Consider the following 15,800-nt stretch of genomic DNA (forward strand, 5'->3'; position numbering starts at 1 on the left):
GATAAGCGTGCCTCCCAAACAGAACTGCAAGGGAATGAAGCGGGGGGCTTCATTACCATCCAATCTATAGTTCGCTGGTAGTAGGCTTGGTTTAGGATACTAACTATAACCCAGCTATAAGCATATAAAGGGGAAAGTCAGTGTATGCCCATATACAGTATTTCATCCTTTACTGTCAGGGGTGGGCAGGGTGCCATGTGCCCCCAGGCCATTCGGTTACCTAGTGCATTGTGCCACTTTAAAATGCAAGAAGGGCCCTGGTAGTCCATGGCTGTGAACCGTACAGCAGCTGCGCAGTCACGCGGCCGGGAGTGAGTTGCCGAGAAGCGGCAGTGAAAGAGTGCCAAGCAGCGGCTGGGGAGCGGATGCTGAACAGTGGTTGACTTCGGGGGGGGGGGGGGGGGGGGCAGCGTGGCGGAGTCTGCAGGAACCGCTGGGATTCAGCTGAGGGGCCAGGCAGGTTGGGAGCAGACTGGCTGCTTAAGCAGCAAAGTCGGTCATCAATCCCCTCTGTCTGCTGCGACTCCCCCTCCCCTTCCCGAGAAGCTCCACCCGTGGCTTGCCCCTGTCAATCTCCCGATGATCAGGGGCTGACTAGCAACTTTTAGCCTGGGGGGCAAGGCCAGAGCACTGGCCCATAAGTAACAGCGCATCATAAAGATGGAGATTTATCGTTAAAAATATATGTATTAGTAAAAAAAAGATAATAACAACACCACAGGCTGCTCCCCCTGTATAATAACAGGACACCACAGGCTGCTCCCCCTGTATAATAACAGGACACCACAGACTGCTGTCCTGTATAATAACAGGACACCACAGACTGCTGCCCTGTATAATAAACAGGACACCACACACTGCTCCCCTTTATAATATCAGGACACCGCAGGCTGATACCCGCACAAGGATCAGGGGAAGCTGGGCACTGGCACACACAAACTCACATTAGCCGGCGGAGGGCTTTTGCACACACCCCCCCAACCCCCCTGCCACGCTTACAGCTGGCTGCGGACGCTTCCAGAAGCTCTTACTGTCATTGCTGGTCAGCTCCGCCTCCTTGAGTAGCTGAAGGAGGCGGAGCTTCTCACCTATGGCAGTGAGAGTGACCACACACAAACTCACATTAGCCGGCGGAGGGCTTTTGCACACACACCCCCAACCCCCCTGCCACGCTTACAGCTGGCTGCGGACGCTTCCGGAAGCTCTTACTGTCATTGCTGGTCAGCTCCGCCTCCTTGAGTAGCTGAAGGAGGCGGAGCTGCTCACCTATGGCAGTGAGAGTGGCCGCAGCTGCCACAGGGACAGTCTCCTGCAGCCAGCCTAATATATGATGCAGGGGGATTAGTGACACTACCCCCTGGCCTAGCACATTATTGTCATGTGGCTCCAGGTTAACTGAAATTTTGGGCATGCGCAGAAGCTCCAATTGTGGCAGCTGAGGGTTTGTATGTATCAGCCTGGCTTAGTAGGAGAATGGCCACTGAGAGGGGTGCGGGACACGGCACACTGAAAATTTGCCTGGCTTCCCGGCATCCCAATCCGCCCCTGCCACAGGCTGCTCACCTGCATAAAAAAAATAAGAGGACACCACTGGCTGCTCTCCTGCATAAATGAAGAATAGGACACCACAGGCTTCTCCCTTGCATAAATAAACAGGACAACATGGGCTGCTTCCATGCATAAATAAAGAACTGGACACCTCAGACTGCTCTCCTGCATAAAGAACACGGCACCACAGGCTGCACCCTTGCGTAAAAAAACCGGACACCACAGGCTGCTCCATTGCGTAAAAGACAGGACACCACAGGCCGCTCTCCCTGTATAATAATAATGCCATGACACCGCAGGCCACTCTCCCTGTATAATAATTTGTGTCATGGCATTACTATTGTTATATTATACAGCGGGAGCAGCCTGTGGTGTCATTGCATTATTATTATACAGAGGGAGCAGCCTGTGGTGTCATGGCATTAATTTTATATTATACAGGGGGAGCAGCCTGTGGTGTCATTGCATTATTATTATACAGCGGAAGCAGCCTGTGGTGTCATTGCATTACTTTTATATTATACAGAGGGAGCAGCCAGTGGTGTTATGGCATTACTTTTATATTATACAGGGGGAGCAGCCTGTGGTGTCATAATTATTATTATACAGAGGGAGCAGCCTGTGGCGTCATTGTATTATTATTATTATACAGGGGGAGCAGCCTGTGGTGCCATGGCATTACTTTTATATTATACAGGGGGAGCAGCCTGTGGTGTCATAATTATTATTATACAGAGGGAGCAGCCTGTGGCGTCATTGTATTATTATTATTATTATTATACAGAGGTAGCAGCCTGTGGTGCCATGGCATTACTTTAAATTATACAGGGGGAGCAGCCTGTGGCGTCATGGCATTATTATTATACAGAGGGAGCAGCCTGTGGTGTCATGGCATAATGCCATGACACCACAGGCTGCTCCCCCTGTATAATATAAAATTAATGCCATGACACCACAGGCTGCTCCCTCTGTATAATAATAATGCAATGAAACCACAGGCTGCTCCCGCTGTATAATATAACAATAGTAATGCCATGACACAAATTATTATACAGGGGGAGCAGCCTGTGGCGTCATTGCATTATTATTATTATACAGAGGGAGCAGCCTGTGGTGTCATGGCATTACTTTTATATTATACAGGGGGAGCAGCCTGTGGTGTCATGGCATTATTATTATACAGAGGGAGCAGCCTGTGGTTTCAGGCTGTTCCCCCTGTACAATAATACTAATTATGACACCACAGGCTGCTCCCCCTGTATAATATAAAAGTAATGCCATGACACCACAGGCTGCTCCGTCTGTATATTAATAATGCAATGACACCATAGGCTGCTCCCGCTGTATAATAATATTGCAATGACACCACAGGCTGCTCCCGCTGTATAATATAATAATAGTAATGCCATGACACAAATTATTATATTATACAGGGGGAGCAGCCTGTGGCATCATTGCATTATTATTATACAGAGGGAGCAGCCATGTTCCTGTGGCCGCAGACATCTTTTAAAAGACCACAGGAACATGGCCGCCGGCAGTGCAAAAAAAACCCGGTAAGGCGGCCTCGGACACGGCCACGGCCCACAGCACACCTGGCAGAGCGGCCTGGGGGGCAGATGGCACCCTGCCCCCCAGCCCAGCCCGCCCCTGCCGATGATCCAGTGGGGACAGCGCTGCCGGAGCTGATTGAAGTGACATCCTTCTCTGACTCCTCACCGCTACCTACACAGTGCTGCAACAGTTGAGGCTCTGGATCTGCAACGAAGATCTGCAGCAGCGACTCAGAGTCTTTCTGTGAAGAGCCGCACCGGTGAGCAGGAGCCCTGCTACACACACACAGGTACCAATAGAGCTGGATTAAGGGAAGGGGGTTTGGTACTACAGCTCTAATATATATATATATATATGAGCATGTTAAAGAGAAGGGAGGGGCATCCTATCTTAAGTGCTCCAGGTCCCCCCTAACACTTAATCTGGCCTGGGGTACCTGTCCTGTCATTGCGGATCCGACATTAACCACGTTTCCTGCTCTGCACTCTCTTTTACTGTGCCGCTCACTCTCTCACCAGACACCTGGATGTGGGTGCAGGACCAGTGCCCAGTCCACAGACCCCCCGGCCCTTAGTGGCATTATAATGTGTGACATATTGTGTAAAGGGCATTACAGTGTTCAGCGTAATGTGTAAGGGGCATAACGAGGGGCATATTTCATCGCTGATGCTGGTGAGAAGACTTGTCTCACCTCCCCACCCACTACTCTTTCCCCTCACCACATAACCACCATCATCTCTCTCCTTCTTGTCCTCTATCACCTCTGCCCCTTCTCCCACCAGCACCTCTCCTGTTACCTCACCGTCTCTGTCGCCTTCTGTCGCCTCACTCCCTTTTCAAGTAACCCCTGGCCACCTCAGCCCCTCTCGCCCCCCATCACCTCACCCCTTCGCCCCCCCCCCCCCCCCCCCCCCAGCACCTCACCCTATAACCCTTGATAATCTCACTCCTGGTCACTCAACCTCCTCTCACCCCTCTGTCACCTTATTGGCATGCCCCCTTCTGAGTGACCACACCCATTTTTGGGTCGGTGCTCTGTACTCGCCCCTAGGCTAAAAGTTGCCAGCCAGCCCCTGTCAGCCAGTTTATTTTAAAGAATAGTGAAATAATAAGAATAACTGAGTGAAGTTAAGCAATGGAATACAATGTTAATATCATACAATAACATGATTGAGATATGAAGGCATTACATTACCATGGCAACTGTGTTGAAGAGGACTCCAGCAAATGTTGGAAGCTCATTAAGGATACGTAGATAACGAAGCTTGGCCTGAATGATAGAAACCTAATGGAATAGGAAAATACACTGTGACATAACTATATAGTCAGCTTCACACATGTTAACTTTACTAACATTAATCTTACCTTGTTACCAGATAACTGATTTTGGTGAATCTTGAGATGTTGTGCTAATGCCTTTCTGAGGGATTTTTCCTTGTAGACCTGCAAGAGGGATGGTGGAAGAAAAGGCTCTAGGCCCCACTCTTTCCTACCAAGAAAAGTGAAAGCAAATAAAATGAAAGAAATCTTGGAAAATCGCCCAGAGCACAGCTACATATATACAAGGGGCCTTATTCAGATCTGAGATCAGAACAAATTTGTTTGGAAAATGGGCAAAACCATGTGCACTGCAGGTGGGGCAGATGTAACACGTGCAGAGAGAGTTCGATTTTACATAGTTACATAGTAGGTGAGGCTGAATAAAGACTTGCGTCCATCTAGTTCAACCTATGTTTTTAGTAGCTAATCCCTTGTTGTATAGTATGTTCTGATATTTTAAAGACAGATTATGTTACTTATTCGTACCCGTCGATGTTTTTAACCAGTAAATGTTTATCCAACCTTATTTTAAATGTATTTATAGTGTCTACCGACACCACTTCTTCAGGAAGAGAGTTCCAACGTTTGACTGTTCTGACTGTAAAGAAATGTTTTCTTCTAGATGAACAAAATCTTTTTTCTTCTAATCTAAACTCGTGCCCTCTCGTCCTAGATTCCTGTCTAGCAGAAAAAAGGGTGTTTGACAGTTCCTTATATTGGCCCCTGATATATTTGTACATGTTAAGAATGTCCCCCCTTAAACGTCTCTTCTCTAGTGTAAATAGTCCCAGCTTGCTTAATCTCTCCTCGTAGCTTAAATTCTCCATTCCCCTAATAAGCTTATTTGCTCTTCTTTGGATTTTTTCTAATTCTATGTCCTTTTTATAGTGTGGGGCCCAGAATTGTACTCCGTATTCGAGGTGCGGTCTAACCAATGATTTGTACAGAGGCATAATTACTTTTGAATCCCTAGTTTCCATGCCCCTTTTAATACATGCTAGAGTTTTATTGGCCTTTTTAGTTGCTATATTACATTGAGCAACTATTTGTTGTCTATTTGGACTCCTAGATTCTTTTCGAGTACTGAATTACCCAATTCATCCCCGCTTAGGTTATAACTAGCACACTGGTTATGTCTCCCACAGGAGGGAATCAGGAGGACACAGAATACTTCATCCTCCACTGAATCTCCACTAATCTTGAGGTACCGCTTGTTGGTCAGTGGTCAGGCAGGTGTTCAGCTGGCTTGTGTTGGTTACCAGTGTTCGTTCACATAGGATTTTTTATGCATGTAGTTGAGTGGGTGTGTGCATTCATTAATAGGTGCTGATAGGTGGAGCATGATGTCTATAAAGCCCAAGGAAGGGGGAGAGCTGCTTGTAATCATCTCCTAGAGACATCTGAAAAAGTGCATGCAAACAAATTACAGACAATTACAAACAACTCTCCCCCTCCCTTAGGCTTGATAGACATCATGCTAACCCTAGAAAAGGCAGACAGGCTGAAACGCGTTGGTACCTCATCAGCATCGCACCCACTACCAGAATTGACATCCCTGTCACCATGTAGAGCCTCCTCCTATCTGGGAGTCGAGCGCACAGTCGCAGTGATGACCCCAGTCTGTCGAACACTCGCGAAAACAGAATCCCAAAGTCTCACACACCAGCGTGCTGTGGAGCCGGGCAGGCTTGTCTCACAGAGTGGACACCTGCTCCGGCCAGAGATTCAGGTCAACATCAGGACTCTTCGCCCCTGTACTACAGCAACCAAGGGGTAAGCAGCAGGTAGCGGGACGCAGCACCTTGCTGGGACTTATATTCTTGGCATTGAAATTTACTAGGACTGAAATCTTCATTTATACTTCCCCACACCAGGGATTATCGACGATCCCACTGCTCTCACAGCAAGCTTCAATATCCCAGTACAAATGCACACATCCTCACCACCCACCCTGCCCAATCACAGAACGCTGCAGTCACCTATAGAAAACATAGGTCCCAACGTCTTTATTCAGACAAATGATGAAATTGGCGCAATGTGTTTGTTAAAAAAATAAAACACTATGTAGACAAAAGTGATTGGGCACTGACAGCAAATAGATCAATGAGAATAAAGCCCCATACACAATAGCCAATATGCTCCATAAGTGATATTTTGCTGTAAACTCATGGGCAAACTATATTGAGTGTACATGCAGGTCATTGGCTATATACAGTAGTTAAAGTTGACCTGCATGTTCAGCAAATGGGATTGTTAACGATACATGGGAGATCACATCAATAAGGACATTGAGCATACACATGCTACCTGTTTAAAAAAAAAAATATATATATATATTACTCAGAAGGGCCCTGAAGAGTGATGACTTTTAAAAAATCACGTAAGGGCCTTTAGATCTAGAATAGATCATCAACCCTACATGAGCATTCCTTTTGATCTTTTTGCAGGTGCAACATCGTCATTGGTTATTGACAGATCCATAACCAATGGTGGTTCCTACCTGTAAAAATCCTGACATCGCAGCCCATAGATGACCCTTACTGCTGGTGGGGGTAAAATCATGCCCCCAGCTTTTCCATGCGGCTTATAAGGACTGCATCATCTACAGCCATAGAAGCAGAGCTGTCAGAAAAGCTTCCCATTGGAAGCCGTATCTGCTGATCACATCACAGTTTGGCAGGTCCACAGATACAGTAGATGGCGTAACTGGCCACAGATGATGAGAGGGCAACAGGACACACTGGAAAGAACATTCCCAGCAGCCTGACAGAAAACAGCAGATCTGCCAGCACAGTCTCAGCACACTGAACTTCAGGGTCCCTCTGAACTTCTGAGCGGAGAGTGGGTGGGAGTGTAAAGAGAGACAAGGTCAGATATGTAGGTAGGAGAAGAATGGGTGATGGCTTTGTAAGTGAGTGTAAGGAGCTTGAATTGTATTCTGAACGGAAAGGGGAGCCAGTGCGAGGCTTGTCAGAGAGGGGAGGTGGGCATAGTACATTTGGAGAGGAAGATGAAATGGGCAGCAACATTGAGGATAGATTGGAGTGGAGAGAGGTGTTTTACAGGGAGGCCAGTAAGTAGTAGATTACAGTAGTCCAATCTGGATATAACTAGTGAGTGGATGAGGGTATTTGTAGCATTCTCTAGGGCCATATTGTTCAGTTATAGATTGCTGAGAGAGGATCTCGATGATCTTTTAGCACTGATTGAAACTATGGCTTTAACAATTTCACTGAAGGCGGGTGGAGGCTAAACTGATCACTGGCTGTATAAATTCATGGAATTCATCAGTTGTAAATCAGGTCCAGAGTGTGAATCATTGACCTCTTGAAGTCCCATAATCATCTTAGATGTTGTCCTAATGACAGATGTGAATGTGAATTTTACAGGTGACTCTGTTTCGTTATGAGCAATGTCAAATTTTTGGACGTCAACATTGAGATTGTTGAGGGGAGCTTTGTCACATCACTATACACAAAGCCCACCGATCGCAATAACATGCTGCTAGCCTCGAGCAATCATCCCATGTCGCTTAAAAAAGGTTTGCCCTTTTCGCAGATGTTGCGAGTCCACAGGATCACCAGTGAACCCAATAAATTAGAACAAGCCCTTGACATGATGTGCATTAAATTTCAAGAGCGGGGCTATTCTCCCTCTGATCTGGAAATTTCCAAAAGGAAAATCTTAACATTACCCAGACCTATTTTTTATGAGACGTCCAAAGAAAATAAAACCAAAGATAAACTAATTTGGGTTAATAAATTCCATCAAAAAAGGTCTGAAATGAATCGAATGGTCAGAAAGCATTGGCCTATTGTATGTATGGACGAGGCTCTTCCTGCCCTACATAATAAATCTGTTATGTGCGCATATTCCAGGGGATGCAATTTGCGCGACCTTCTAGTCAAAAATTATGTGAATTTTCCATTACCATCCACAACATTTTTGGGTACCCCTAAGTTAGGCTGCAACAGGTGGTGCGGCTGCACCACCTGTAGTTTTATGACAGCCGGTAACTCCTATCACCCCTATTCTGGTAAAAAGTTTTTTATCAGACATCGGGTTTCTTGCAACACCGGTTTCGTCACCTACCTGTTTAGCTGTCTTTGCGGCCGACTATGTAGGCAAGACCGACTGCACCTTTAAAGAAAGGGCAGCGGCGCACCGCTTGGCCATTAAGGCCATTCAGGCACCAGCGAACAGCCGGTCGCCCGACATTGGGCCTGACATGCACTGACATCTTTAAGGTACTGTATCATTGACCATATCCCCCCACTTAAATGGGGTGGTGATAGGTCATTGCGGTTATTACAAGCGAAATGCAAGTGGATCTATCGCTTAGATACCCTGGCCCCCAAGGGACTAAACGAAAATCTTGGTCTATCTTGCTTTATGTAGAGTCACAGTGTTCATAGTGTTGCGCTGCAAGTCGTCACTATGCCAGTGTCGACCTTGCTTCCATATGTTGCATTCACATGCTGTTTGTGTTTTATCATGTAGCCGTCTAAGCAAAGTTAAACACGGCCAGTTATTTAGTCATTAAGCCCTTGGCGGCTTGACATGTAATTATGTAGTTCCACATTTCCGTATTTCCAAGGTTTTTTTAAACTATATGTGTTTTTTTGGTATTATGTATATATGTTACCATGGTTACCTTTTTGCTTGTGTCTCATTGGTTATGTGTGTTTCTCGGTATACAGGATTACTTCGCATCTCCTGTGACGCTCTAACGTGATGACGTCATGTTTGGACGCCCGGAGGGAGCTGGCGGGAGACGTGAACTGATCTCACAGGTATTTATGTCAGTGTATTTTGTTTCTCTGTATCTCTTTGCACCTTGATAAAAAGGCCGGACGGCCTTGAAACGTTGGCTCTACAACTGCCTCTCGTGTTGTTATTTCTAAGAGTGCCGTTGTCAGGAGAAATATACAGGTGTGAGCCACACACACCTCTATGGAAGGCACCTTCTTTCCTGATTTACCTCCAATACTGTGAGCGTTATTATAAAGAGTGCCTCAGTGAGGAATTGCATATATATATATGTGGTGGGCAACAATTAAAATTTTTAATCACGATTAATCTCAGGAAATTTTTGCGATTAACTGCGATTAATCGCATTTTTATGTGAAAAATTCAATAACGTATTCAAAAGTAGTGTATTGCGCACTTTTATTAAGAACTGTTATAGGAACAACAGTGCAATAACATTTGGTATACAAACACTTAGTAAAATGTGCTTTTTCATAGCAGTATTTACTCATACTGTAGCATTTAAAAGAAATTAATAAATTAAAATAATTCTAATATTTCCTCCCAACATGACCCATGAATGGAGGGACAAACTACTCTACTCCTGGACATTTCTCTTAATTTATGATTGCCATTACCGGTTTTGAACAGGTTAGATCTAAGACAGTTGCTTCACCACAGATGATAGCAATCATAAATTAAGAGGAAAGCCCAGGAATAGAGCATTCTGTCCCTACAGGAGAGGGTCACGTGGGAGGGGATGCAGTTACAATCCCGGCGGTTGGGATCCCGGCTTTCAGAATTCCGATGCCGGAATCCCGACCGCAAAAATGCCGACACATTCTCCCTCCGTGGGTGTCCACGACACCCCTGGAGGGAGAATAAATTAGTGTGCCTGCTGCGTGGCGAGCGCAGCGAGCCCGCAAGGGGGGGGGGGGGGGCGATCCACGTCCCCCCCCTTGTCGGCATTTCGGCTGTCGGGATTCCGGTGTCGGGATTCTGGCGGCCGGGATCCCGACCGCCGGGATTCAATACTGAATCCATTGGGAGGTATGCTTTAACATTAACATTAGCATGTAATATATTATATTTCTTTAGCATTAATGTAAAATAAATTGTAAAATGTAAATGTAAAACCAAAGCTATTTGCCACTGGCATGGCATTAATGTTTGCTAGCTTTTTAGAGAAACGTTACCCTCAGAGTCCAGAGTCCATGATCATAACGTAGCATTATAAACAGTGTATTAAGGGGCAGATGTATTAAGCCTTGAGAAGGGGATAAACATACCTCCCAACATGCCCCTCTCCAGGAGGAATAGAATGCTCTATTCCTGGACTTACCTTTTAATTAATGATTGCAGTCATCTGTTGTGGAACACCTTTCTTATCCATTTTAACCTGTTTAAAACAGATGATGGCAATCATAAAATAAGAGGGAAGTCCAGAAACAGAGCATTCTATCCCTCCTGGAATGGGTCATGTTGGGAGGTATGGATAAAGCAGTGATAAAGCAGTGATAAGTGCAAGGTGATAACGCACCGGTCAATAATTATGGATTTGACAGGAGATGACTGTCTGTTGCCTTATCACCCTGCACTTATCACTGCTTTATCACTTCTTCATCCCTTCTTCAGACTTAGTACATCTGCTCCTATGTACAGTAGCAAGTGTCCCTGTTAGAGTGAAGTGGTCGAGTACACCAAAAAAAGAATACACAGATGGGATTTACTGTCCATTTCTCCAACTAGGGTACATACCTAAAATATGTCTGTCGAATCTGTCTGTTGGGAACAAAAATCTTGTAATGTATGAGTGCAAATAACAATCAACAATCAACCATTTGCTCCCAAACATTGGAAAACAGACAAAAACAATTGTTTTGGAGAAATTTGTTATATCAATACAACGGATGTAATGAATGATGAATGACCATTGTCTGTTTTCCAGTGTTTGGGAGGAAAAGTTTGATTGTTATATGCCCTAATACATTACCAGATTTTATTCCCACCAGACAGATTGGACAGATATCTTTTAGGTGTGTAACCTATTTAGTCCTCTGCACCAAGCAAGTTGCTAAAGGTGGGTACACATGGGGGCAATATTGGCTGAAATCGCTGGGAATATGGTCGCTGAGCGACCATATTGCCAGTGATTTGGAGTGCTGCTGGCGATAAATCGCCAGCTGCGCGCTCCCGTGTGCACTCCCTTATGGTCGCTGGTCGCGGCTTCCCCCTGTGCTGATCAGGAGGTCAGCAGAGATCAGCGGCAGAAGGATTCCCTTCTGCTGCTGCTCCCTCCTCCGTTCAGGTCTCTCTCGTCCCCGCCGCGTGATAGCAGCAGCGTCTGCTGCTGCTGCTCCCTCCTCTGTTCGGGCCCCCCACCGCGTGATAGCAGCAAGCAGATGCTGCTGCTCCCCCCCGCCCCCTGACAGTAGCAGTGTCTCAGCGATGAAAAGGAGAAACTGAACAATATGATTCCTGGCAATATATTGCTAGCAATATATCGCTAGCAATCATATTGCACCGTGTGTACTCAGCTTAAGACACACCTGGTTATTTACATTTTCAGATGATAAACAAACTGATGTTGCAGGTGTGGCCAAGTACTTCTGTGCAATAGAGGCCAGCATGCATGTTTGGACCACCACTCTAACGGACAGGACTCTGTACTGATGGTGGGCTCCGCTCTGTATCGACGCTCAATGTTCTCAACTTAATCTTCCTCTTGTTCAGAATCAGACTCTGATGAAGCAGCCAATAGGGCTAACTTTTTATTTGGTGGCTCTAATGTTGTTGCTTCCATCGGTTTCTCTGCAGCAAACCTCTGTTCCTTGAGTAAGTTGGTGACTGAGGCCCACACCTCACCCCTCTCAGGTCTGGGTATACACTTGAGGTCTTTGAATCTTGGATCCAATGCGCTAGCAATCTTTAGATATGCAAGGTTGGCATTTCCCTCGTGTGTCTCCAGGTCTGTTATGAATGTAGACTTAAATTTGACCACGTAGGCAGGGTCATCATCTGAGCTCGCCATGACCCGAGAGAGATGGCAAAAATCAGGCAGAACCACAGAGCATGAAACATACTTTTCTCCTCCCAGAAGTTCCGTAACATACCTGCAACAGCAAAACAAATATTCAAACCCATTTTATTGGGTATGGGAGACCGGCACTGACAATTCTCGTGGATACCGACAGCGGCATCCCAGAACCCAGACAGTCCCCAGTAAACATACTAAACCCTCCTACCCTTAACCCTCCCTGCAGGATCTTGACCGATGGGATACCCAGAGCCAGAATCGTAATTACATCCCATTCATGCTATAATTTTTACAGACAGGACAGTGAGAAAATGAAATACTGTATATGATGTATGTAAAACCAACCTCTGCAGTATTTCCATTTCAGCTTTAGTTGGCATGGCAATCTTGGTGTTGTGTGTGGTGAATGACATCCCTCAGTGGCTGTTCATTTCTGCAGATGCTTTTTACTATGTCCAGAGTCGAATTCCATCTGGTTGGAATGTCTTGTATAAGCGACTCCTTCTTTTGTCCATGTTCAATTTATTGTTTTTCTAATTCTGCAGCATTTGATGGACTGTGTTTAAAGTGGCCCACAACCTTTCTGCATTTGGCCAGGACATTGTCAAATGCACTGTTCTGTAAAGAAATTGTAATAGAATGCTGGAGAGTGTGTGCAGTGCAGGGGACGTGTTCAAAAGGCAGATGTCTTGCAGCGGCAATCAAATTTCTTGCGCTACAGTATCTGTGCTAAGTGTGCTGACTTTATCTGAAATGTCCCACTCCTGTGCAACATGAATAAAATGTTCTTCGCATGTTTCAGCAAAATGTCTCTCTTCTGTTTTCATTACAGTCATAGCATGTGAATGCAGCTCCCACTTTTCAGCTATATAATGCACTGTAACTCCAAGGTAATTATGATTACCCAGCGATGTCCAGTAGTCTCCAGTGAGATCAATATGTGGCGCAACTTGTAACGCTGTCGCTTTTGTAGTTCTCTCCTTTTCATACAAGTCATGTATTCTTCTTGTGATGGTGCGTCGTGAGGGAGGCTCATATGTGTTGTCATTCATTGCGATCCTAAGAATGTTCTTGAGACCGACATCTTCCACAATACTAATCGGCCTCCAGCTTGTAGCTATCCACTTCGCTAAGTTATTTGTTAGCTTTTCTTGCTTTTGTTTATCTATACTTCTCCCATATGTTTTATCCAACGTAGTCTGCCGAAGCCTCACTGCACTGTTTGTTTCATTGGGTGATTTTCTGGAATCAACATTGTGTATTGCATTTAAATGATACTTTAAACTCAAAGTACTCCGGTGATAAGACAATTCAACGTTGCAGTGTTTACAAATAACTTTAGTTTTATCAACTCTGCCGTTTGGAAGAGATTTAAAATGAAAATGTCCATGTAATATTTCTGTTCTTTTCTTAGTAATTTCTGTGAGGGGGTAGGGGGGGGGGGGAGGGAACAGAAAAAAAAGTGACATAAAACCACTGTTACTGTATCATATAGAAAAAATAGTAGACTTTACACCCCGGTTTTGCTGTGCAACTGATTAATGATTAATGTCTTGCGAGCAGGGCCCTCCTAAAGTTTGACTGTCTGTAAATACCCAGTTGGTTCTATCACTATCTTCATCGTAAAGCACAAAGGAATATGATGTGCTATATAATAAACTTTTAATAAATAGTAAGCTGCCGCAGGCTACAACTTTCATGACCCCCTTTCCATACCTTAACCTCAGGCGATCTCTGGTAGTCTTGCACGATGCTCCCGTTGCTGCTGGTCAGTAGCTGGGGAATTGCACGTCTTGCCGTAAAGCCTGCGGTGATGTCACTCTGTCCGTTCTTTAGTACTGCCACTTTCTTATTCTACCCAAATTTGCTGGAATGTTAAGGTAGGGATTGGACACTGACATGCAAACTTATAGACCTGTTTAGAATTGTGTACTCACCCCATCCCCAGTGAAATACCTTATTACCCAAGCCCTAGTGGCTTGTACCCCTCTGTTATGGGGCTGCAATAGCATCCTCCCCTCATGTACCCCTCTGGTATGGCATCCAACCCCACGTACCCCTCTGTTATGGGGCTGCAGTAGCATCCTCCCCTCATGTACCCCTCTAGTATGGCATCCACCCCTCATGTACCCCTCTGTTATGGGGCTGCAGTAGCATCCTCCCTCATGTACCCCTCTGGTATGGCATCCACCCCTCATGTACCCCTCTGGTATGGCATCCACCCCTCATGTACCCCTCTGTTATGGGGCTGCAGTAGCATCCGCCCCTAATGTACCCCTCTGGTATGGCATCCACCCCTCATGTACCCCTCTGTTATGGGGCTGCAGTAGTATCCTCCCCTCATGTTACCCCTCCCCTCATGTAGAGACTACACAGTGCCCTTGCACACATTCATAATGACCCCCTTTTTACTAGTCATGTGCTAGTTGTAATTACAGCCTTCTCTTGAGGCAAACTCACGGTGGTATGATGATGTAACCTTTTTGGATATTCAGCATCTTCCTTATGCACCCGGGGATCTCCTCCTTCCTCCTATCTGGCAACCCCTTTGCTGTTACATGCATGGGGACCTCTGCAGTGGTATCCTGGCTTCTTCGAAGTGCGGCAGCAGCACATGCACGGGGACCTCTGCACCTGTATCCTGGCGTCTTCCAAGTGCAGCAGCAGCACATGCACAGGGATGTCAGTAGCGGTATCCTGGCGTCTTCCAAGTGCTGCAGCACATTCGCGGGGACCACGGCAGCTGCTTCCTGGCATCCTCCAAGTGCCGATGCGCAAATGTGCGCGGACTTCGGCTGCTGTGTCCTGGCGCGAAAATGAGCTGTTCTTCGGGCTTCCGGGTCTGAGATCTGCTGGGTCACGTGACTTACGCATTAACTCGTTAAAGGTATTATCAGCGTTATTAGATTTCAGCGTTAACGTGTTAATAACGCGTTAATCTGCCCACCACTAATATATATATATATATATATATATATATATATTTATTTAATTACATATATACAGAGATAAAGAGAACACATATTTCAGAACTCAGCCACAGAAGCAATTTTGATGGCCTTCAGTTAATGGATTTAAACTCGCAGGGGATGAGAGGTGCCCCATTGAGGGCAGTAGCCCGGCGGCAGATGACTCCATTGCCTCCCAGAGTTCTGCCTCTGAATGTGTTTGTCCAATGGTGTTTAAGGGTTCTGGATGCAGATGAGTAGTTCAAATGAATGCCAATTTGTTAACTACAGTATATTCCCTTTAGACTGGAAAAGGCATTTTTATTTGAGTCATACAGTTCTTTACTAAGGTATTCCCTCTCATCCTTTCTGCACATTCACATCCTAATTTAAACACATGCTTTTCTCATCAATCTTAAAGGTTAATAATCTCAAAGAATAATGATCCTCTACATTGTGAGGTTCTTGAAACAGGGCCCTCTTCCATCTTGTTCTTACAGCCTGCTTTTCTCGCACTTCAGATACAGCTGTCTCCTACTCGGTGACCATCTATGGCCCTCATTCTGGTTGACTCGCAAAGCTGCGGATTTCACAGCATTGTGAGCCAACCAAACGCCACCTGCACCAAAGTCAGCCCCCCTCGC

The 15,800-nt window shown here is 45.7% G+C and overlaps 1 protein-coding gene across 14 annotated transcripts in view; it reads right to left on the reverse strand.

The window, feature by feature from the left end:
* FRMPD3 (FERM and PDZ domain containing 3) overlaps positions 1 to 15,800 on the reverse strand; it is a 527,068-nt gene that overhangs the window by 95,625 nt on the left and 415,643 nt on the right. For all 14 annotated transcript variants that reach the window (XM_083159058.1, XM_083159052.1, XM_083159061.1 and 11 more), the window contains 2 exons: positions 4,468 to 4,591; positions 4,298 to 4,387 (listed from right to left, as the gene is read on the reverse strand). In XM_083159058.1, coding sequence (XP_083015184.1) covers positions 4,298 to 4,387; positions 4,468 to 4,591 — 214 coding nt within the window. The remainder of the gene's footprint in view (positions 1 to 4,297; positions 4,388 to 4,467; positions 4,592 to 15,800) is intronic.

Source organism: Crinia signifera, chromosome 9, assembly GCF_055691185.1.
Source record: "Crinia signifera chromosome 9, ASM5569118v1, whole genome shotgun sequence".
In the NCBI taxonomy this organism is placed as follows: Eukaryota; Metazoa; Chordata; class Amphibia; order Anura; family Myobatrachidae; genus Crinia; species Crinia signifera.